Raw genomic sequence first — 22,420 nt, forward strand, 5'->3', positions numbered from 1 at the left:
GCTCACCTCACAAACGCCATTTCTCCTTCATCTCAACCTCACAACCAGCCACTCCTCCAGACACCCCCGTCACGCCGCCCTCGCACCGCGCACTCGCCGAACATGTCAGCCTCCTACTACACCCCCCAGCGCCCCTACTTCCCCTCCCCGCAGCACTCGTCCTCCTCCTCCGCCGCGCGACCCGCCGCGGCCGGCACGCCCGCCCCGCCGTCCTTCACGCCCGCCATGCGCGACCGCCAGGCCCGCGGCAAGGACCCGTACTCCCCGCACGACAGCCCCTCGGACTCGGACCTCGATTTCGACGGTGTGGACTCGCCCTCCCGCGGCGTCGGCTCGCTAGGGCACCTGGGCCCGGGACACGGGCACGCCCACGGGGGGGCCGCGACGGGAGGAGGCGTCGGCGACGGCGACTCGCATGAGGTCAGGAGGCGCAAGCTCTGGGCCGTCTCGGTGCTCGAGGACCCGGAGAGGCTTGCCATGTACGCGTGTAGTCGCGGGGACGTGAGTAACCACCCCCCTCTCATCGTCCGTTGTCATGACGCGCCATGTACTTGGAGGGGCGGCCGCCCTATTCGTTTCGCACCTGTGTTGCTGACGAACAACGCAGAGCATCCCCGGCACCCGCCTCTACTTCACCCGCATACTGTGCGGCTTCGACGAAGAGCCTGCCGACCCCCGTAAGGCCGCGTCTGCCTCGCGGCGGGACCCGCGCCGGAGGAGCGCCGGTGGCGAGCGCATGGGTCGGCACTGACCGACGGGTGCCGCGGTCTTGAGGTGCTTCCTCTTCCCAGGTCAGCTCATTCTGTGTCCGGGGGACGGTAAGAACTGGGGAGGGGGGAGGGATTCGAGTATGAAAAGGCAGGTAAACCGATGACGGCCGTTCCTTTGCTTGGGACGGCTCTGCCCACCGTCTTGCGCGCCGGGACGGCGGTCGCTTTCGAGGTTTTGCTTTTCGGTCAGGGAACAACAACGAGAAACGAGGTCAATGGAATGAGAAACGAGGTCAAGGGGTCATCAGTCACATGGATTCAACAGCGTTTATGAACTTTGTCAGGTCTAGCCGCTACACGGGAATTGCTTCAATCAACAGGGAAATGGTATTACACTATGAAAGGGATTTGTGAATGATGGTCTTGCTGGCATCCGCGCCGGATTAGCCAGCTGACCTAAGCTATATGTTCCTCTTGGCCGTCTCTAGAAGTTGGTATCTCGCAAGGTATTCCACCGCAGTCATCATAATAATTACACGGAATAACGATGGCCGTACTTAGTGAGGTAGACCACCGTAGTGCTAAGCGTGCATGTAAACTATGTGCAACTGTAGGACCACGTCCAGCCGTCCCATCCCGGGTAAGGGGCTTTTGGGAGACAAAAAGTATGATAAAATAACAAAACCACCAACTCCGAGTAATGCAATGGTCCGGTCTATCCAAGATACCGCTATCCTCTTGAGCCATCCAGATTGCCTCTCAAGCGTATCTAGCGCTCTGAGTCCTGTAAGGTCCCCAGCCGCCATGCTGCTGGTACCCATCTTGATAACCGCCCTGGTAGGGCATGGAGCCACCTGGACGGGTGGCGGCCGGCGGTGGCGGCGGGACATTTGGGTTGCTCCAAGCACCCGCGTGACCGTTCCATCCGCCGTTGTGTGACATTGGCGGAGGCACCGGAACCGTCCGGAGACGTTTGGCCCGGGCCCGGCTCCTGCTCCTGCGACACGCTCCGCAAATACAGCTAAACAAGACTATGAGGACAAGGAGGCCGGCGACAATCACAACGGGGATGAAGATGTTCTGGTTGTTCCGAATCCAGTCCAATATTTCGCTGCCAGCATTGGCGCCCTGGCACTGACCGTTGGAACACCTGCCGCCTCCCGTGCACGATGTTCCGTCAAGGAAGTTTTGGTTCATCGTTACACAAGCGTTACTGCTAATGCTGGGCACGTTGCAGGAGATCAAACAGTCCGAGCTGCCACTATTGCAAGAACTGACCGAGCTCGAGTTGGTACGGGAGCCCCAGGCAGTCAAACACTGCTGGTCGCGAGAAGTGCACTGGCCGGAGGCGCACGTGAGGCCCTCGCCCGAGTTCCCACACGAGTCCCCGTCCTGCTTGTGCACGTCCGGAGGGCAGGTAGGCGCCGCGCCACTACAAGTCTCCTCGGGGTCGCAAGAGCCGGTGCTCTGGCGGCAAACAGTACCGTTCGAAGCAAATTGACACTGCCCGTTGCAGCAGTCCTCGTTGGCTGGGTCGCATACGGAACCCTGGGTGAACTTGCATGTCGTGGGGTTACAGCACCTGTTGCTCCCGCAGCCAGCAGTGCCGCCACAATCGCAATCCTCACCGGCCTCAACGATGCCGTTACCACATTGACTTCCGGTGATGGTATTGACGCCGCGGTTGTTCGCCAGACAGCTCGACTTGACCTGGCCACGCAGAAGGCCATTGCAGATGTTGCCGATACTGCAGGGTGAGAAGTTGCGGATGCCGGTGCCGGTCGAAGGGTTCATAATGAAGGTGCCACCAGCGTCGCAGGTGCTGGAGCTCATAGGACAGCATCGTTGCATGTTGGAGTCGCCGTTGCTGCATGTTGTTTCCGTGCAGTCATGCACAGCGCCAAATGTGTGGCCGATTTCATGAGCGGCGACCTGCCATTCACTCGGCGTCTGGATCACGACGTTTGCCGAGGCAACAGTCTCGTTGCTATTTTGGTTACCCGTCTGAGCTCCATCGATACAGGCTTGTCCCAGCCAGGCGAGTCCGACGGCAGAGTCGGTACCGCAGGTGCTCATCAGGGTCCAGAAGGCGTTGGAATCATCCGACTTGCCACGCCATGCCGAAAACAGGTTCAGCCTGTCCGTTATGGTGACGCTGTTGCTGCAGGCGACATTCCAGGGCGCAGTCGAACTGGCCTGTCCGGGGCAGTTGGCGTCACTGATGGTCAGGTTCTGGATTCCGAGAGAGATGTTGAACGTGCTCTCGTACACCTGGGACGCGGAGTTTATCACATCGATGATGTTCTGTCTGACAGCCTGCGAGGAGTTGAAAGAGGCCGTATAGGTGCAGTCGGTGGCGACGCCCAGTAATGCGATCTTGCGCGTCGTCGGGCAGCCGTTGGTTTGTCCGATGGTGGAGACAAGGTTGACACCAGCACCGTTGTTACCGGTGCTGCCATCGACCGACTGCCTGCCAAAAATGGAACGTCCGAAGAGAGAGTTTGATGACACGGCCGGCAGGGGATTGGGGTCCTGTGCGTCAAAGACGTTGTAGTCGGTGTTGAAGTCCAAGCTGTCCGAGTTACAGGAAGACCGGCCGAAAATGTCACGCTTCTTCTTCAGATCCTCTCTATCGGTCCAGTGTTCGATTATGTCCGAGTCCCTCCACACGACCATGTACTCGTCGGGGTTCTGCCTGCTGGGGGCGTCGGGGTCCTCGCGGTGCTTACGGGCATGGTAGTTGGCGCCGGTCTGGATGCGGTGGTGGTCGTCGTCAATCCGGAAAGCACCCTCGAAAATGGGGTCAGCGCCGTCTCGGTGTACCGTGATTCGAGCCCATCCAGCGTGCCTCCAGTCGTCAGGTCGTCCCTCGGGACGTACGAAGGCCTTTCCTCTGAAGACGCGGTGTTCCGACCTGTCAACCGTCTCTGTCGTGTGGACCTTGCCATCGCTGCCAATGTAGTTGACTTGCAGGGTGTCGTGAAGGATGTCATGGTTCGGCTCCAGCGCCAGGCGGATTTCCTGCTGCTTATCGTGCAGCGCGAAAGTAAGGTCGAAGTGCGACAAGGCGTGGCAATGTTGTGAAGGAGAGTGGAAGACGGCATCTTGGAGGATAGTCACGTACTTCAACGGGTTCCGCTGCGTCGAGTGTGCTGCATGGCATTAATTCCGAAGTCTCTCTTTGCTGTCTCTCCCGGAGGGTGGTTTTACCTAGCGCTTCTTGTGAAAGCACCGCGAGGCCGGCAAAGGCAGCGGCTAGTTTTCTGAAGGAAACCATCGTGTATGGCAAAACACCCGCAAACGGGGTGAGGCTCGTGGAGGCCTCTCTCAGTTTTGCGGTGTGGCGTAAGCGCTGCAAATAGGGGGTGTTGCGTTTGGTGATAGTAAGCCAGCGGAGTACTCTCTGTACCAAGGTTGGAGGCGTCAAGTATTTTCTTGCAAACACAAAAATCAAATGAATGAACAATACCTAGACGACCAAATAAAGAGCAGGTAAGAAGGAAGAAGTAGTAGAGTAAGAACAAGAATCAACGAATGGACAAGCGGTGGTGGCGGTAGTGGACGGGAAAGAAGGTGGAAAGTCCGGGAGTTGGTGCCCGTTCTGGATGATGCGGGAGGTGCAAGTGCCAAAGTGGACGACGACATTAGGGGGCGGTGTTAGATGCTAGGCGTGCCTACTGGCAGGCAGCGAAGCGAGTAGATTGCGCAACACCATATCTTGGTACGGGGGCGTGGGTCAACTGTATTGGAGCGCTCGAGTTGCTGTGGATTCCAGAGGCGGGCTGGGCGAGCTTGGTAACTCTTGGCCTGCTGCTACTCGGCGACGCGATATGGCAACACCAATACCGAAGTATTCTTCCCTTAGGTACCTAGGTAGGTACCTATGCTGGGACACCCTTAATCAATCGCTGCCAGGTACCCTGCACACCCTGCACAGCAACCATTACCCGCAGAAAAGCCTGGCTGAACGGCCCACCTGTTTAGTGGCCAGGTAGGAATCTCGGCCGTATGCCGTGCAAGTGTACGGATACAGATGGTCAGGTATTGATATGGATAGCGTGCATAGGTAGTACGATATACTCCGTAGTTATGTTTATGTGCGCATGGTGCAAAAAAAACACGGATACACAAGGGAGCTTTGCCTAGGGGTCCGAAGGGTTTTCGGACTGTACGTCCCTGTTTCATTCTTGGTTGCTGAAAAGCCGGTCGACTTTTGCGACCCGATCGATCGTCACCAGTTGGCCAGCACTAACGCCGCGCAGGCGCTACGCCGGGCTTTCGCCTGTCAGCGTCCGCTCGCTTGTTCCTACTCTCGTGATCCTTCCCTTGGTCTCAGTGTCAGTGGCAAAAAGATAGTATGGAAAGAGAGAAAGAGAAAGAGGGAGACGTTGGTAGGTAGGCAGTGCAGAACAGTAGCCAGTGGCAGCTATCCATGATGGGTAGGTAGTTCATTGATCTCATGGCGCAGACCGACACGTAAGGACAATGATTTATTCCTGCAAACAAAATGGTTCAAATGTACCTTATGAGAAACATACCCACTCTCTGGCCGAATCAATACAGGTGTTCTCGATGCGCTTCACACAGCTATCCGAGTTCCGGCTGCACCAACGCGAAGGGATGCATGCCCAGAGGCGCTGGGAGAGAGCAGCCTCCGAAGAAAGCTGGGGGGGGGCTGGGGTGATGTTGAGAAGGTTTGAGGCATGTAAGCGGCCCTGCAGACAGGGTTGAGATTCCCTTCGGCTCTAGCACGCTACGCCAATCCCTAATCCCTGCCAATAACCGTCTGCTATTCTTAGCGACGACCGATATAGACAGGCTACCTACACTTTCCTCCTGGTCCCAAACGCTTGGCCTAGTCCCCGTCGCTGCTCCTGTGTCTGGACAGGCGCCTCCTCGCCGGCCTTTGGTGTTTGAGTTTCAGAGTGCCCATGGCACGCTGGCCAGGGGTCCTCGACTCCCACTGCCCTACGGACAGAACAAACTGCCCGAGCCTGGTGTTTGTTTTGCGCCTCTTCGAAGAGTAGGTAAGCTTATTGTGAGCTTACCTCTCCCTCTTGCTAGAAAACCGGGGCGGCCTCTTCGGAACAGCTGAGTGGCCTTGGCTCAAACTCCTCTGACGGGGGTCGACTTAGGTACTAATACGTACAGAGTCGCCGCCGCCGCTAAACTCAATCTATTCGTTTGATGTCACCAGTCTACCTTGTAAGACTCGCCGGGCATCTCTTCCAACTGGGTTTCATAACGATGAGCGCGCCACTCTCCTCACGAATAGGTGCGGATACAACATTTCGTCTTTTACGTCTTGTGCCGCATTTGGAACATTGCCGTCAAGTAACTGGCAGACACCATCTCAAGTCGGCGTCTCAGCTTAATCAAGAATCAGACCTAGGTTCCGACAGACTTCCAGCGAAAAAGGGGACGACGGGGGATGGATGATGGTTCAAGAAAACTCAATGCTCCCCCCCCCCCCCCCCCCCCGGCATCGAACGAACCAATCATTCCCATCGTGTCAGCTCGTAAAAGGAAACATTAGACAGACAGACCTGGGTTTCTTCTGGATTTTCAGACCGGCCGGCCAACCACGGTCCTTCCCCGCTTACACAACCGTCGGGTTTGAAATCTAGTCCTACGTCTAATACCATCAGCCTGGGGCCATGCAAACATGCAAGCGCGGACTAGTCGTGTCGAACCCTGCGCAAGCCAGCAAATGACTTGATCCACGGGGATTGCGCGTCCAACCCCATCATTCGGGTGGCTTTGCATGCAATGTATCCGTACCACACCACCACGGGCCAACCAACAAACTAGTGGGATTTGTTCATGTCGCTGAATAACCAGCAAACTCAACTCGAGAGCCTCAGCGAAGAGGCATGTACGATCGAGGCCTCCGGTGTCTCTCCCCTCCCCCCCTCTTCCTAGTCATCCTGCCCCTCAGGGTCCCAACCCCCGCGTGAGTATCAAACTGCTTCCGAACGCTCACGGCACTACGACTGCCGCAAATCTTAAATGCCAAGTGGCCAGGTCGTCGGCCAGGGGACCTTGCCTGAATTTGACCTCTACCCCGCCATCCCAATATGGGAATCGTATTCATCTGAACATCGTTCCCCATTTCCCTCGAGGACAAGCGCTCGCGAAGGGAAAATGCCCGCGCGACCTTCGGCCCCCGGCTATAAAGATTCCACAACAGATGACACGATTAATTGGTCAAGGAGGGGTCCGGAGACGGAACACTTGGGCGTAGATGCCGGGTTCGAGTGGACTACAGTCACGTTGACAGGTTGGCGCGTTGTTCGATATGGCGATCGGCCTTGTCGGAAACAATTCCAGCCCAAAAGATCTCAAGGCATATGAGCATCACGTCCTCGATTATCCGCTTCCGACTCGCGGCTGATGAGTTCCCCGAAACCCCGTTGTCAACATCACGACTCCCTCTGGCCGTTCTTGGCTTACCCATCGATTCCGAAAGCGGCGTTACGAAGCAGGCGGTACCATACGTGTCAGTGTTATCGCCCCAAATATACAACCCTGTCTTTATTTATGCGGTTCGTACGGTCAACCGATACACCAACACTAGCGTCGTCGGCCACGTGCCAGGGAGACGAGAACGAAACCAAGGCCTAGACTAGCACCGCCTCCTGGACTTGTTTCCAGCCTCTTGCCTCTCGGACATGATGGATTTTCGGGTCTTGGGTCTTGTTCTAGCAAACGTCTTGATGGGATGTCAAGCTGAACCAAGACTCAGCCAACCGCGGGCTCAAACGGACGGCCCAGCGCCCCATCCTGGAAGTACGATGACGACGACGATAACGACGACGGGTGGGGTTGTTCTGCTTTCTAAGCTACAGTTGACACCACCGCCATCCACGAAGGGGCTGTGCTTCCAGCAGACCAGTGAGCCGTCCAGCGCATATGGGTCGAACGATTGACCAGTTCTGACTCGTCGTTGGGAAGGCGTGCGGTGGGCCGGAGAAAGAAACAAAATCCGTGTAGAAACATTGGATACGGCGCATCGGCGGGAACAAACTCCTGCAGGTCCTAGTTCACGGACAGCACACCCCGCCGCTCTCGGGCATGTCCACCCGGGCGGAGCATACGCCGTGATGTGTATGTCGAGGCGCAGTTGGCCCGGAGGCCATGATGTATACGAATCGTAGTCTACTTCTGAGCGCAAGGGAAGCCACATACCAGTCCCGTCCCTCTCTCCCATATCTTCACCCGATGACAAACTACCCCTCGCCTCTCTTCGATAAGCACGTCCATCTCCGCCAACGGCTGACCCCATGCGCGCAGCACAAACGTCTTCGCATGGTGGCCCCCCCACCGCGAGGTGTAAGCCGCCCGCGTGACAACTCTCTAGGCCGTACTCGAGCCAGTTGTGGCAAGGACACCACCACGTTCTCGAAACAACCTGCGGACCCAGCCTAGCGCGACGTCATTGCTTGCATCCCATCATCCGTGCCCCCTCCTCTTTCAAACCATCGCGCCGGAGGCGGTCCTCGCGGAACCCCGCTGGCGCGCCTGCCGGCCCACGGCGCAGAAGGCGGCAAAAACAAAGCAAAAAGCCCACAGGTAAAGCAAGGAGGGGCAAGGCGAAGCGATGGAAGCACGTTGAACGCAACGTAACGGAACGCGGAGCAGAGCAGAGAGAGCCAACCGGTCCTCGGCCCGTGCCACTGTCGATACGGCAGCTGCACTAGCCGCGCCGATGTCGCTGGGTCTCCGGAGAGGCCCCCTCCTCGCGTCTCGGTCGTCGTGGTGTCGAGCACAGGGATCCAAGTGTCAGCGAGCTGGGGGGTCTGCCGTTCAGGAGATTTTCCGGGGCCTCCGGACTGATGGCCAGTTACCCTATGCCTCGTCTCCATGTCGCGTCCGAGATCCCTCCGAGACATGTGGCAGAGTAGGCGAGACTCCAAAGCCAACGACGAGGCGGAGTCTCTCCCTTGTCTTTCTCTTGCTCAACTTCGGACCGATTCGGTCATTGATGGTCTGGATCGTCGTCAGCTCTTGAGTGGGCCCACTGTCAACGATGAGAAGTCGCGGATGTCACATATGACGAGAGAGGCGGGAGATAACTTTTCAAGGCTTTTCCTTCCTCGTTGGACTCGATATTGAAAAAGTGTCGCTATATGACAAAAACATTAAACCCAACTCATTCCTGGGTTCCAAGCGGGTAATTTCATCAACCGTTTGTACCTGCAATGTCCATTCTCTGTCCTGTGGTATCACATCTCATCTTCAACTCTCACTCTCTCGTCTCATGAACTCGCATTTACTTCTTCCTCTTCTCCTCGTGGACGATATTGATAATCTTGTCAACGATGGAGGGGTCCGAAAGCTATTGTCGGGGTCAGTATACAAGTGTTTTCCTCGTCTGAGGCGATAGATGGCAACTTACAGTCGTCACGTCACCAAGCTGGTCTTCCTCGCCGGCCAAGATCTTGCGCAAGATTCTGCGCATGATCTTACCGGAGCGTGTCTTGGGCAGGTCGGGTACGATGTGGACGGCCTTGGGCGCCGCAAAGGGGCCGATGCTCTTGCGCACCTGCATGATGAACTCCTTACGGAGCGCGTCCGACGCTTCGTTGCCGTCCTTGAGGGCGACGAAAGCGTTGACAGCCTGGCCGGTAAGCTCATCGGCAACACCGACGACGGCGGCTTCGGCGATGGAGTGGTGCTCGATGAGCGCTGCCTCAATCTCGGCTGTTGAAAGACGATGGCCAGAGACGTTGACGACGTCGTCGACGCGACCCCGGATCCAGTAGAAGCCCTCGTGGTCACGGCCCGCGCCGTCACCGGTGAACTGCAATCCTGTCAGTGATGATCTTTAGTTGTATGACGGTGCTGATGCTCACATAGTAGCCCTTGTAGATGTTCAGGTAAGTGTCCATGTAACGCTTGTGAGCACCCCAGACAGTACGCGCCATGCTGGGCCAGGCCTGCTTGAAGGCCAAAACGCCCTCGACATCGTTGCCGTGAATCTCTTCGCCGGAAACGGGGTCGATGATGGCAGGCTCGATGCCAAAGAAGGGCAACGAGGCACTTCCGGGCTTGGTGGGTGTGACGCCAGCCAGGGGAGTGATGACGTTGGATCCGGTCTCAGTCTGCCAGTATGTCTGTAATTGCGTTAGCCTTTTGTTACGATCTGCACGACTGTAGTTTCACTTACGTCCACAATGTGGGCCTCCTCCTTTCCGACAACCTCAAAGTACCACTTCCAGACCTCGGCGGCGATGGGCTCACCAACGGAGCCCAGCACTCTAAGGTGCTTCATGTCACCCTTGACATGCTGGTCGCCAGCGCGCTTCAGCAGACGAAGCGCGGTAGGAGCAACGTAGAACTGGGTGACCTGGTGGTTTGCAATAATGTCCCAATATCTCGAGAAGTTAGGGTAGGCAGGAGTACCCTCGAAGACAACGGTCGTCACACCGAGCAACAGGGGGGCGTAGACAACGTAGGTGTGGCCGGTAATCCAGCCGACATCACCACCACAGAAGTAGCGGTCGCCGTCATGAATATCGAAGACGTACTTGCCGGTGGCGGCGGCGCCGACCAGGTAACCTGCAGTGGTGTGCATGACACCCTTGGGCTTGCCGGTAGAACCGGAGGTGTAAAGGAGGAAGAGGGGGTCTTCGGAGTTGACGCGTTCAGGGGGGAAGTAGGAGGGCCACTTCTCGACCTCCTCGTGCCACCACCAATCACGGCCCTTGGTCATTGGCACATCAGCGCCGGTGCGCTTGTAAACCAGTACGTGGGAGACGTCGGGGCACTGCTTCAAGGCATCGTCGACGATCTTCTTGGTGCCGATCAACTTCCCTCCACGCTTGCCCTCGTCAGTGGTGATGACAACCTTGGAGCTGCCGTCAATGACACGGTCGCGGAGGGAATCGGCGGAGAAACCGGCGAAGACGACGGAGTGGACAGCGCCGATACGGACGCAAGCGAGCAGGGCGATGATGGCTTCGGGAATCATGGGCAGGTAGATGGCGACGGTGTCGCCCTTTCGGACACCCATCTGCTTCAGAACCCAGGCGGTCCGCGAGACCTCCCGCAGGAGCTCGCCATAGGTGACATTGCGACCATCTCCGGGCTCGTCGGCCTCGTAGATGATGGCGACGCGGTTGGGGTCCTTGAAGGCATGACGATCGACGCAGTTGTAACTAGCATTGAGCTGGCCCTCGACAAACCAAGCACTGTCGCCGCCCTCCAGGGAACCAGTGTAGACGGTCTGGAAATCGCTGAACCACGACAGGAGCTCGCGTGCCTGGGTGCCCCAGAAGGCCTTAGGGTCGGTGATGGATTGCTTGTATAGCTTCTGGTAGTGCTCGAGACCTGAAGGGGTAGCTCTAATCAGCCAATGGCGATGGTTGGATTTGGGGTAAAGAGGGGAAGGGACTTACTGCTCAAGTGGGGTTTGCTGGGGTGCTCTGCGGGAGTTGTTAGTCAATGTCCAATGATACGAGCCCACTAGCTCCCAATTACGCCGACGCCCCTCTCTTTTACATCCCCTTGCAACCACATTCACTATCTCCAGTGCCCCTCACGCGACTTTTTGGCCGCCGACAGGCTATGGAAGGGGCTTTGTGTGGGCTGGGTCTGGGTCTACGTCTGGGTCTGCAACGCAGCGGCGCACTTACTGTCAAGCATCTTTTGGGGTGGGTCTGTTGGGGGGTCAGGTTAGCCATGATCGTTCCCAACAATGGAAGGAAAAGGCAATGACAAAGAAGAATAAGGAATAAACAGGGGACCAGCTTTGCGCCTATGCGGCTCGGTGGTCTCTGCCACGAGAGCTGTTGAAGCTGCGGCAGGAAATTGGGGTCCTTTCGGGCTTACGGAAGGTATCAACAAGGTGGGCCTCAGCGACCACCGGGGCCTTTTGTGACTCTGCAGCTTCGGTCATGGTAGCGGGGTGTTGTGCAGCGTATTGTGTGCTTTTATGAAGGATGCGGGGTACTTTATGCGGGTCTGCTGAGGTAGCTGGAGAGACGCGGGCGCTGCTTAGACGGAGAATCGTTCGACGTGGCGCGTCTTTCTGGTCCTCGTCGTAAGAGAAGCGGCCCTGGTGCAGCTAAGATGGCAGGTCGCGCGGCAAAGCTGGATGGGAACCGGCGCAACACTCCACAGCTCTCGAGGATGAGGGATTCCAAGTCGTGCGGTAGCCTCGATAGAGTTGCTGCAAAGCGGGTAGCGGCAGCAAGAGTCAAGTCCAATGGGGTGCGTCTTGGACTCGAATCCCGTACGTTTGTGTTGTTGTTAGGTGGAGCTGTAAGGGGGAAGTGGCTGTTGGTTGTGAAAGTGAGGAAAGGAGAAAGAGAGGATGCGAAAGCAGAGAGGAGGAGGAGGAGGAAGCGAGTAGTAATTAAGAAGACCAACTTTCCAGTTGGCCGAACGGCGAGCCGGACGGGGTACGTACGGGATTTGCCTTGAATGGACGAATGGGGACTTGGACGGGACTGGGACGTGGACTCGCCGCCTTGAGAGCTCGACGAGCTTCCTTGTAAAGCGACTAACACCAAAAACAGCCACTAATTACCTACCTACGAATACCATGTATTGAGTACAGGTACACTACCTACCTACTTCCAGAGTACCTGGCTTTGGATGCGGGTGGCCGGCGGGGTGATGACTCGGCACAGAAGCCACCTCACCAGGCTCCAATTCCGTCAGTACTCACTCAGCCCACCGGCACACGTCGAGAGTACGAGAGTCTACGGATACTGCAGTGTACAAGAAACTAGTTCCAGTGATTCCAGCCCTGGCAAGGGATCCTATTCGTGGTAAGGATCACGGTGCAGTTCAGGCCGATGATGCTATGGAGAAAAGGAACCTCCTACCTATCGTCCAAGCCTATTGGCGAATGCCTTGCTAGGAGCCCCGCAATCCCGCCCACTCGCTTCGTGCTGGTACCGTTGTTCCGTTACCGCGTTTCTCCGTTGCCCCGAACCACCTGCGAACCCTCCCTCCTCCCTGCAACCCCTTCGTATCTAGGTTTACCCAAGACCACCTTACTGCATCGTCTAGTCAAAGACGAACCGATAACCGACATGTCTCTCCTTACCTACCTCCACCATGCCGTCCGCGCCTGGATATTCCTGGGCCCGCCGGTTGGTCTATAGATGTCTGCCCTAGGAGAGGGAAAATGACTGCGTGCTAGTTGACTGTCTTTGGACGGGTAGGAATACCTGGACCACGACGAGCCAGAGCCGAGCTGCATCAGGTTATTTGGGGTCCGCCCTAGTTGACCAGCAGACTAGTAAACATGACAACTCTGACTCGGACCGGCGGATGGGGAGTCTGTTACTGCGTTTGCAATCGAAGAACTTTGTACCGTCACCAGCAGCGCGACGGCGTATTGGTATTATCCTATCGGCCGGCTGAGAAAAAGGAGCGATCTGTCGTTTGACGCCCATAACCGAACTCAACCCCGGGACGCCAGGCCATGCCAAGGGCAAATGGACTTCTGGGGAATTTGTCACCACGACCCGCAACTTGGCGCCGTTGTCAGGTTGGCTTGGTGTTTATGCCGGTGAGCAACAGAGAGATTGCCCCTCACCTGCCTAGACTTCCCCGCAATCCGTCCCAAAAGTGTCAAGCTTGCGCTCGGAAGGCTTCTGGGCTGACCGCATCGCGCCGCGGTCCAAGACGTGGTACAGCCATCACCCAGTGAGCTGCGTGCCAGCCCAGGCCGATGGATGCTGATCGCGACGCGCTACCTATGAGGGCCGTGACACTCCAACCCCCGTGATTGGCTACAACCCTCAACAATGACATGGCAATGACAGTGAGCTCCGACTTGGCTCTCGTGACTTTGAGATGCTTCAGTGTCAACTAGTGGTGGCTACGGGTGTTGGTTCTGCTCCGACTAGATGTCAACTTCTCTGCGTTGCTGCATCTGACGAGAGGGCTACATCGTCCACTAACAGAAAGCAAAGCAGCGTTGTCGCATCCGGCAATCGTACCCGTTTCAGAGTCTGACAATGAATCGGCTGGGACTCAACAGAGCCTCGCTGATTCTGGGGTGGAATCCACATCTGCAGTCGCAAGTTGCAAGATACACGTACACATTCTTTCCTGGTCGATTGTGGTGCTGATACGGGCCTGTGATCACTGTTGATGACTGCCGTCCTATAATCGACGTCGGCCATGGCCCACATAATAAACAACCTACATGGGCAGCTGCAATGTACACTTACCCACTCGAGTGAATAATCGTCGTCGTCCGAAATTCTAATGAGTTTGGTACGAGGTTGCTTTCGAGGCTGTTTCCCAGGCTGCTGCTGGTCCAGATGGGACAGCTGCTGTGTCACTTTGACGAGGTGCTGAGACTGCGTTGCATTGTTCTGATGGTAGTATAGAGAAAGACGTGAAGGCCATGCTCTCTACCACTGGGACCATGCACGCGGAGAAGCACAACGGGTATTGGTATGGGTATGACTATCACTACTGTAACGATGAGGGTGGATGCATGTGGTTGGAGGGGTCGAACGGAAGTTCAGCCCCTCTTGGCCCAGGTGGAAGGAGACATGGACCTCGGGTAAGGTTGGAGTGGTGAGAAAGTGCCTTTCGTACCTACGTACCTACGCATGTACCTGACATTTGAGAGCGTGTCTCGCCCGCCCGCCCGTGTACCTACTTTTAGAGAGGTTACGACAACCATGCGATTATGTCTAGACGAAGACCGAACGGCTGAGAGTAGGCTATCTAGTGTAATTAGGTAGCACGAGCTACTGATTTGGCATTGTACGGCCAGTCTCTCACAGCCGATTTGACCGTATGTTCCGCAACTAACCTTGCCTCCACGTTTTCCCCTCAAAACCTTCATTCATCCTTGAGCTTCCCGCACCTTTACCCCATGGGTACCCGGATTTCTGCGTCCGTGCTTGCGTTGCGCTGTCTTACCGTAGGTACCTAGTGTATCCGTAGGTAGTCTGTCTTGCTGCGTATTCCAGCAGGCCGGGTTCCTTGCTCCTACCCTTCCCCCGTGGTTCCTTGCCAGGCCCTTGTAGGCAGGTCGCTTGTCCAATCTTCCCTGTCCATCCAGGTCAGGCTACATGCAGTCGTCTCATAGGATGGACGAATGGAAGTGTAGCCTTGGCGTACCCGACATCCGCGGGGAGGCTTGGTGCGCTTGGAACGCCTCCCGCCGTCGCCGCGCCAGATGGAGACCTGATTTGCTGGTCCTCCGCGAGCATCCGGACGAAGCATCTTTCTCCTGAGCGGCCCACATCTTGTGGAGCAAAACCCGCTGGGCAAGCAAGCTGATGGCCGGGGTTGTTCGTCTTGGAGAATCGGCGTCCTCTTGAACGGAGTATTTGGGCAAAGTCATGGTTCACATAGACATGTGGGAATTTCCCAGTTTGTTGGGGCTCTTTGATGACGGATTGTTGAGCACCGCCCCCTTCCCCCTAAAAAAAAAAGGAGGAGCCGCCTTACCCGCTGCTTCATGGCTAATCTGCCCTTGCGCTTCTTTTTGACCTGCACAACTGCACTGCACTGCACCGTCGTCGGATGTTTCCTGAAGGGTCTGGGCCTTGCCGCAACCTCTGCCGATCGGTAAGGCCCCCCCCCCCCCCAGACCACGGGGTTCATTCAACTGAGGCTGTCCGCCAATCCGACTTGTGGCTAGACGACAAAGGTTCCAGCTGGTTGGATGCCGCAAGGCGGACTGTTTGCATTCATTCTGGCACTGGTCTGATTTGATATGACAATTAATTACGCCCGACACATGCCGCCAAACCCCTAAACGCCTACGGATTGTGCCCTTGCTCACAAGTCCATACTCATCAAGTACATTTCCATGATTCTCATGAATTTGGCTACAAATGCCTCCAGGTGGAATATGACCTTCGTGCCCATTTTGATTCGGTGCTCATAGAATGCCGACCACTTGATCACCTCAGCCTTTAGAGCGTCGTCAATCAATGGGATGAGCTTGAAGGTGAGTGTTTTGAGAATCGTCGTCGGCGGTATGCAATGCGTCAGAAGGTCGTACAGCTTCGCCCGCACTTGGAGAATCCGGGATGGGGTATGTTCATCGATGATCTCCCGCGCGATCTGGCTGATCAGAGCCTCCCAGTCCGGTGGGGGGATCGGTGTGGTATCCGTAACTTTTTCGCTGTTGCTTCATTAGCTTCGACTCCGCAAAGGGTAGGGAAGCCATCGTACTTTTGTGCGTGGACAGCCTCATACATGAGCAGAGCTCGTCGCAGATTCCTGTCGCTGTCCTGTGCTATCCTCATGTGCAGACCCTTGACCATTGGCCAGTTCTCCTTCTTCGCCGACACTGCCAAGACATCACAGATCTGTTCATGCGTTGGCGCAGCCACTCGGACGAGGAGCGTTCTCGATCGGATAGGTGCAATAATGTTTGCCGTCGAATTGGCAAGGAGAATCAGTCGCAGGTTGGGAGAGTACTTCTCCATCGTCCGACGCAGTGCCGCCTGGGCGTCTCTTGTGAGGTGGTCCGCCTCATTGATGACCACAACCTTGAATTTTTGCTTTGCTGACTGGTCAACCTGCTGTGTTTGTGCCACCTCTTTCAGCAGGTCTTGAACGACTACCCTGTCATAGTTTCCCACGTCCGACGGTGTAATCTCGAGGTGGTAGTTCGACGCGACGATGTTGAACTCGAGCTTGCGGTTGCTTGATGTCTGGAATACACGCGCGTCGATTTTGATCTTCTCTACGCCGGGCCCATACAACTCTTTCAGGGTAGCGACAATCCGTGTCTTCTTGCCGGCTCCAGACGGGCCGTACACCAACAAATGGGGGAAATCTCCGCTCTGAGCCTGCGAGATGTCAGTGCCGCCACGAGGGAGGCGTCAAAGGGTTACCTACGAGAGAACGAAGTCTTTCCGAAAGCTCCTGATGGTATGTCAGAGCCTCCAATGACTTTGGTCTATGTTTATCGACAATAAGCGCCATTGTGGTTGGTTTCAATGTTAACGGCGCTGTATCTGAAGTTGGCTGGAGACGTGGGACTTTTCCATGATGTGCTTCAGTATGTGGCAGACGCGTTGTCGCGTTAAGTGGGAAATTCTATCAGTGTGGCTTGCGCGTCATGGCCCGTGCTCGTCTCAATGTACGCCACACCATGTAATTGTTCTAGTGCATCTAGTCAAGCAGGCGGAAATCCGCATGGCGCTCGCCCAATTGACACCTTTCTTCAATGAATGTCTTAAATAGCACAACTATGGTCAGATCTGGTGCAGATAGAATGTTCTTTTTTTTGTACAGCTCCTAACCCATGTTGATCATCCAACATGATCATCTATATAGTACAGCCACTCCATGGTGTCGAGACTACTCATTGACTGCCTCGCCATGGATGTGATTATGTTACAGCCCGGCTGTCGTCAGCCTCAAGGCTTAGTAGACGGCGAAGTGGTAGATGATGCGCTGGTAGGGTTGCTTGTGGCCTCGGCCAGTAAATCCTTGGGCGCAATCGGCTTCCTTGGTTTCTTCAGGTCCTCCAGCGTAACGCCGTCAAGCTTGGTAATACCGACGACAGGTGCCTCTCCCTTGTGCACAAATTCCCACTGGCCTAATGTAGAGTCAGCCAGGGCCGCATATCACGCATCTATACATCGACTTACCGGGCAACTTGTTGCCTGCCAAACGAAAGGCGTCCTTAGCAACTGCCTCGTGAAGCATTCCTTTGACCTCGAAAACGATCTGGTTGACAGCCACACGTGCCGCCCAATGGTCGAAAGAACCTTTTCCCTTACCCATACGCATCTGGCTTGACGTTAGCACCTGCGCATCGCCGCCTATTGCCAATATTCCGCCTCACCTCATTGCCCGACACATAGACACCGACGTTGCAGCACACTCTCTTGTACAGACGGTATTTTTGACCACGCAATCTCATCTTGATCGTGTCTTCCGCGATCTTGAGTTGCTTGGCGCTGATTCTGCGGTGGTGGTCCTTCATCCGAAGACCATAGTCACCCCAGATCACAGTTGTACCCTTGGTTGAACCTCCAGTAGCCACACGGGGCCGTCCTTTCATCATCTTCTTTGTCCGGTCGATCGAGGGTTCGAGCCAGGTGCCTTGTCTCGTGGACGTCGAGGAGAATGGGCGAGCATCACGGAGGATCTGGGATGCGACCAGCGACTTGGTAATTTGTGGCCGGATCGCAGCACCTACGGGGCTGATCGATGAAATCGCAGATACTCTGAGGCCTTGGAAGGCGCTGAGAAGCGCCGTTGGAGCGTGAGGCCTCATGTTTGCGACTTGCCGTTAAACGTCGTTGATGATGGGATCTCCAAAAAAATGTCCCTAGCTTCACGGCGACATGGGTGTGGCTGATGTGGCCTGAGAATTCGGGCGCTCGTTCTATCGAGGCTGGAGCACCCACCGATTGCTGCGCCACACCGGTCCACTCTAACGCGTCAGTTTCGCGTATCAATCCATTACGTGCACGCATCCTGAGTGCCAGGCACGACGACCTGTCCGGCCTTCTTCACCCATCAACCTACATCAACAGCGGCACAACGGTCTATTGAAGCCTACAAACCTCCTTACTGTCATCAGGGGAACGGCCTGCCGTCGTACTGCACACAATGCCAGACATTCGGTCCTTTTTTGGGCCAAAGGGAGGCGCACCGCCTAAGCCTCAAACGAAAAAGGTTGACGAACCTCCGAAGGGTCGAAGAAGCAGGAAAATCATTGAGGATAGTGACGATGAAGATGAGCCTGCTCCTGCACCGTGAGTTGGCACCCGAAAATAGGCTATCAAACACATAGCTGACCCCCTAACAGAAAATCAGCACCAAAGGCTGCTAGGAAGACTACCAAGTACGCAAATCAATCGTCTGATCCTGATGTAGTATAAGCTAATAATAGTTACTGAAGCGATGCTGTAAAAGGCACTGAGACCACTGCAAGCGATTACTTCTCTAAATCCGCCAAGGCTCCCAAACCCGCGCCCGCAATCAAGGCAGATCAAACCACAAAGGTGAAAACTGAGCTTGAGGTTCGGACCAGCCCGCGCAACAAGAAGACGACTGCGAAACCAGCAGAGCCCCCCAAGGGTGGGAGCGCAGCTACCAAAAAGCGAAGCACCACAACATACATCAAACCCGAGTCGGACGACGATGGCGATGCCTACAAAGACGATGGCGATGACGGCGATGACGACATCTTCGCTGCTGACGTCAAAGGTCGAAATAAGCGCAAGAACGACGACTATGCCGAGGATGAAAGTGACGACGAATTGCTGCCGAAGCCAAAGCGTGTGGCTTCTCGGAGTGCTACCACTGCCACCCCAACCAAGAGCACCAGAGCCACAGCGGGTACGAAGAGGCGCAAGACACCCGAGCAGGACGAAGAAGAGTCTGAAGAACAGCCACCGAAGAAGAAAGCCCCGACCAAGCCGCGTGCCACCAGAGCGAAGAAAGCCGACGCGTCCGAAGATGCTGCGTACCAATCGATCCTAGACGACATTCCTACTGTTCGCCCCCCTACACCTCCGGCCAAGGACCCGGACACGAAGTTCGACTGGAGAAAGAATGTCGGCTCTGGCGGAAATAGTAGTGCAGTTCCTCCGAATGCAGGCACGGCTGAATTGCCTGAGGGCGAGGATGAGTGCCTTTCGGGCCTGACATTTGTCTTCACTGGTGTGCTTCAAACTCTCGGTCGTGAGGAAGGCCAGGCGCTAGTCAAGAAATATGGCGGCAAAGTAACTGGGGCGCCGAGTAGCAAGACGAGCTATGTAGTTCTCGGAGATGACGCGGGCCCCAGCAAATTGAAAAAGATCAGAGACATGAATATCAAGACCATCAACGAGGAGGGCCTTTTCGAACTAATCAGACGACTGCCCGCCTATGGCGGTAGCGGCAAAGGTGCTGAGAAGGCCAGAGAGAAAAAGAAAAAGGACGAAGAGGCTATCAAGATACAGGCCCTGGAAATGGAGCGAGAAGAGAAGGCCAGGAAGGCCGCAGCAGAGAAAGCGGCCAAGGAAGCTGCTGTTGCGCGCGGGACCGCTGCGGCGCCAACCTCGACCACTACTCCGGTGCAGCTCTGGACCTCCAAGTATGCGCCCACTCAACTGAACCACATTTGCGGTAACAAGGCGCAGGTCGAGAAAATTCAGGCTTGGCTCAAGAACTGGCAAAAGGCGAGGAAGTACGATTTCCAAAGACGCGGTGCGGACGGCATGGGTGGTACACGCGCTATCATCATCTCGGGACCTCCAGGCATCGGCAAGACGACTGCTGCACACTTGGCTGCCAAACTCGCGGGGTTTGATGTCATCGAGAGCAATGCCAGTGACACCCGCAGCAAAAAGCTTGTCGAAAATGGCGTCAGTGATGTCATGAACAACACGTCTCTTCTCGGTTTCTTTGCGGGAGATGGCAAGAAGGTGGATGGAGAAAAGAAGAACATCGTCCTCATCATGGATGAAGTCGACGGAATGTCAGCAGGAGATCGTGGCGGTGTTGGTGCACTGGCCAAGTTTTGCAAGAAGACCGAAATACCCCTCATCCTCGTCTGCAATGAGCGGAAGTTGCCAAAGATGAAGCCTTTCGACTTTGTGGCTATGGACGTTCCTTTCCGACGGCCAACGGTAGAGCAGGTCCGGTCCCGTATTATGACCATCTGCCACCGCGAAGGGCTGAAGCTTCCTGTACCCGTTGTTGATGCTCTAATCGAAGGCAGCAACAAGGATATCCGACAGATTATCAACATGATCTCTACCGCCAAGCTTGATCAAGCGTCGATGAGTTACGACAAGGGCAAAGCCATGACGAAAGCCTGGGAGAAGCATGTCATTCTCAAACCGTGGGATATTTGTCAAAAGATGCTCGCTGGCGGCCTGTTCGCTCCATCAAGCAAAACCACCTTGAACGAAAAGATCGAGCTCTATTTCAATGACCACGAGTTCAGCTACCTCATGATTCAGGAGAACTATCTCAGGACGAAGCCTATGGCACTTAATAACAGAGGTTACAACAAACGGGAAGAGAACCTCAAATACTTGGAATTGGTGGACCAAGCGGCCGAGAGTATCAGCGATGGCGACCTGGTCGACCGCATGATTCACGGGCCTCAGCAGCAATGGAGTCTGATGCCTACGCATGCAGTCTTCAGTACAGTCCGCCCCTCAAGTTTCGTGGCCGGTCAACTCATGGGTTCCAACTTCACTTCATGGCTCGGCAACAACAGCAAGACCGGCAAGCTTGGCCGGTATGTCCGTGAGCTGCATTCTCACATGAGACTTAGGTCTTCAGGTGATGCCAACGAGATTCGCCAGCAGTATTTGCCTGTACTCTGGGACCAGACAGTTCGCCGCTTGTCTGTCGAAGGCAAGGATTCTGTCGACGAGATCATTGCGCTGATGGATAGCTACTATCTGACACGAGACGACTTCGATGCGATTCAAGAGCTTGGCGTCGGCCCGCAAGCTGAGGGTCGGGCTGAAATTGAGTCGAAGACAAAAGCGGCATTTACGCGGACGTAAGTAAAAGTCTCCCCTGCTTTGCTTTCCAAATGCTAATAGACGCCAGTTACAATGCTATGTCCCATCCTATCCCCTTCATGAAGGCCAGCAATGTTATGGAGCCAAAGAAGGCTGCGAAGCAGGCTCCGGACCTTGAAGAAGCCATCGAAGAAGAAGATGACGCTGATGTCATTGAGCCTGCCGAGCCAGTCGAGGATGACCAGCTCGACTTGAAGGGAGATAAATACATCAAGCAACCGAAGCCCAAAGCCAAGAGGGCTCCCAAGAAAGCCAAGGGAGACGATGATGAGGGCGATGCTGATTCCAAGCCGAAAAAAGGCAAGGGAAGGGGCAAGAAGTAATGCAGTATGCCACGCCGCAACAGTCACATTGGTTTTGAGTGTGCTATAGCAATAATTGTATGCACATGGCTAGGTTTGGGGAGATTGATGGATGATATGAGGCCTCTGATCCGCCTCATTCTCGTAATTTAGCCGGTGTACTAAATTTCACACAACACAATATCATTGCGGATGAACCCGTTAATATGCGATCAAAGTGTGAGACTGAGCCATGAACACAGCCACATTCTCGTGATGTTGGCGAGGCGATGACTGCATATTAACAAGGCGTCCCTCAAGGAGCAGATAGTGTATACTTTCGATAAGTTCCTCCGAGGTATTGACTTTCTGCAAAATTCCATGGCTGTTTTGTAGCCGTTGTGAAGTATCATCTTCCAAAGGAGCGAGTATTCCGCAAGCCTCAGTTCACATCACACCCTTTCTTGCTAGAGACTTGGGCAGCACACAAGATTCCGAAAGCTTACCTTCAACCGATTATGTGTGACACAAAGACAAGTTAACGTTCTCAATACTGGCCATTTTGTTTGCACTTCCCTTTACCAAATGGTGCTGCAACTTATGCAGGGTTTCACTTCCGTGCAGTCCACCGTCTTATTCCTATCCATTTGTCCCAGCTTGACCGCTACAAGGCATTTTTCTTGGTTTCGACGAAAACTTGGTCGACTTCGACATACCCAATAATGGAAAGAGCAAGAGCGGTTCAAAGGATAAGCTACAACCAGTGGCTAAGGCTTGGAAAGGTAAAGGGATTTTCCCTGCTGGAGCACTCTTCATGATCTCACGATCCTTTATGTTACACACACTTGCTCACTTCCTCTACCTCCCTTCGCCAAAATCCATTGTTCACCTGTTGTGTTCCACCCGAGCCACCAGAACAATTCAGTATTTCTAACCACTCCAAGAG

General features: G+C 55.2%; 6 protein-coding genes across 6 annotated transcripts; 2 read left to right on the plus strand and 4 right to left on the minus strand.

Annotated features, from left to right (window-relative positions):
* Positions 1 to 102: 102 nt before the first annotated feature.
* On the plus strand, positions 103 to 751 carry GLRG_05095 (uncharacterized protein; the record flags this gene model as incomplete). The annotated part of the gene is made up of 2 exons (XM_008095780.1): positions 103 to 501; positions 608 to 751. 2 exons carry the CDS (start codon positions 103 to 105, stop codon positions 749 to 751), a joined length of 543 nt encoding a protein of 180 aa, XP_008093971.1.
* A 718-nt stretch (positions 752 to 1,469) lies between these two features.
* On the minus strand, positions 1,470 to 3,987 carry GLRG_05096 (disintegrin; the record flags this gene model as incomplete). Its single annotated transcript, XM_008095781.1, has 2 exons — positions 1,470 to 3,862; positions 3,921 to 3,987. The coding sequence occupies 2 exons, from the start codon at positions 3,985 to 3,987 to the stop codon at positions 1,470 to 1,472; spliced, it is 2,460 nt and encodes an 819-aa protein (XP_008093972.1).
* Positions 3,988 to 8,982: 4,995 nt separating this feature from the next.
* GLRG_05097 (acetate-CoA ligase) lies at positions 8,983 to 11,610 on the minus strand (the record flags this gene model as incomplete). The annotated part of the gene is made up of 7 exons (XM_008095782.1): positions 8,983 to 9,048; positions 9,109 to 9,513; positions 9,566 to 9,826; positions 9,880 to 11,042; positions 11,111 to 11,137; positions 11,348 to 11,371; positions 11,544 to 11,610. 7 exons carry the CDS (start codon positions 11,608 to 11,610, stop codon positions 8,983 to 8,985), a joined length of 2,013 nt encoding a protein of 670 aa, XP_008093973.1.
* A 3,866-nt stretch (positions 11,611 to 15,476) lies between these two features.
* On the minus strand, positions 15,477 to 16,634 carry GLRG_05098 (clamp-loader complex subunit E; the record flags this gene model as incomplete). The annotated part of the gene is made up of 3 exons (XM_008095783.1): positions 15,477 to 15,825; positions 15,876 to 16,498; positions 16,548 to 16,634. The coding sequence occupies 3 exons, from the start codon at positions 16,632 to 16,634 to the stop codon at positions 15,477 to 15,479; spliced, it is 1,059 nt and encodes a 352-aa protein (XP_008093974.1).
* A 437-nt stretch (positions 16,635 to 17,071) lies between these two features.
* Positions 17,072 to 17,937, minus strand: GLRG_05099 (ribosomal protein L16p/L10e; the record flags this gene model as incomplete). The annotated part of the gene is made up of 3 exons (XM_008095784.1): positions 17,072 to 17,253; positions 17,306 to 17,447; positions 17,503 to 17,937. The coding sequence occupies 3 exons, from the start codon at positions 17,935 to 17,937 to the stop codon at positions 17,072 to 17,074; spliced, it is 759 nt and encodes a 252-aa protein (XP_008093975.1).
* A 338-nt stretch (positions 17,938 to 18,275) lies between these two features.
* GLRG_05100 (replication factor RFC1 C terminal domain-containing protein) lies at positions 18,276 to 21,516 on the plus strand (the record flags this gene model as incomplete). The annotated part of the gene is made up of 4 exons (XM_008095785.1): positions 18,276 to 18,421; positions 18,475 to 18,510; positions 18,568 to 21,171; positions 21,222 to 21,516. The coding sequence occupies 4 exons, from the start codon at positions 18,276 to 18,278 to the stop codon at positions 21,514 to 21,516; spliced, it is 3,081 nt and encodes a 1,026-aa protein (XP_008093976.1).
* Positions 21,517 to 22,420: the final 904 nt, after the last annotated feature.

Source organism: Colletotrichum graminicola (genome assembly GCF_000149035.1).
Source record: "Colletotrichum graminicola M1.001 genomic scaffold supercont1.17, whole genome shotgun sequence".
NCBI classification, from domain to species: Eukaryota; Fungi; Ascomycota; class Sordariomycetes; order Glomerellales; family Glomerellaceae; genus Colletotrichum; species Colletotrichum graminicola.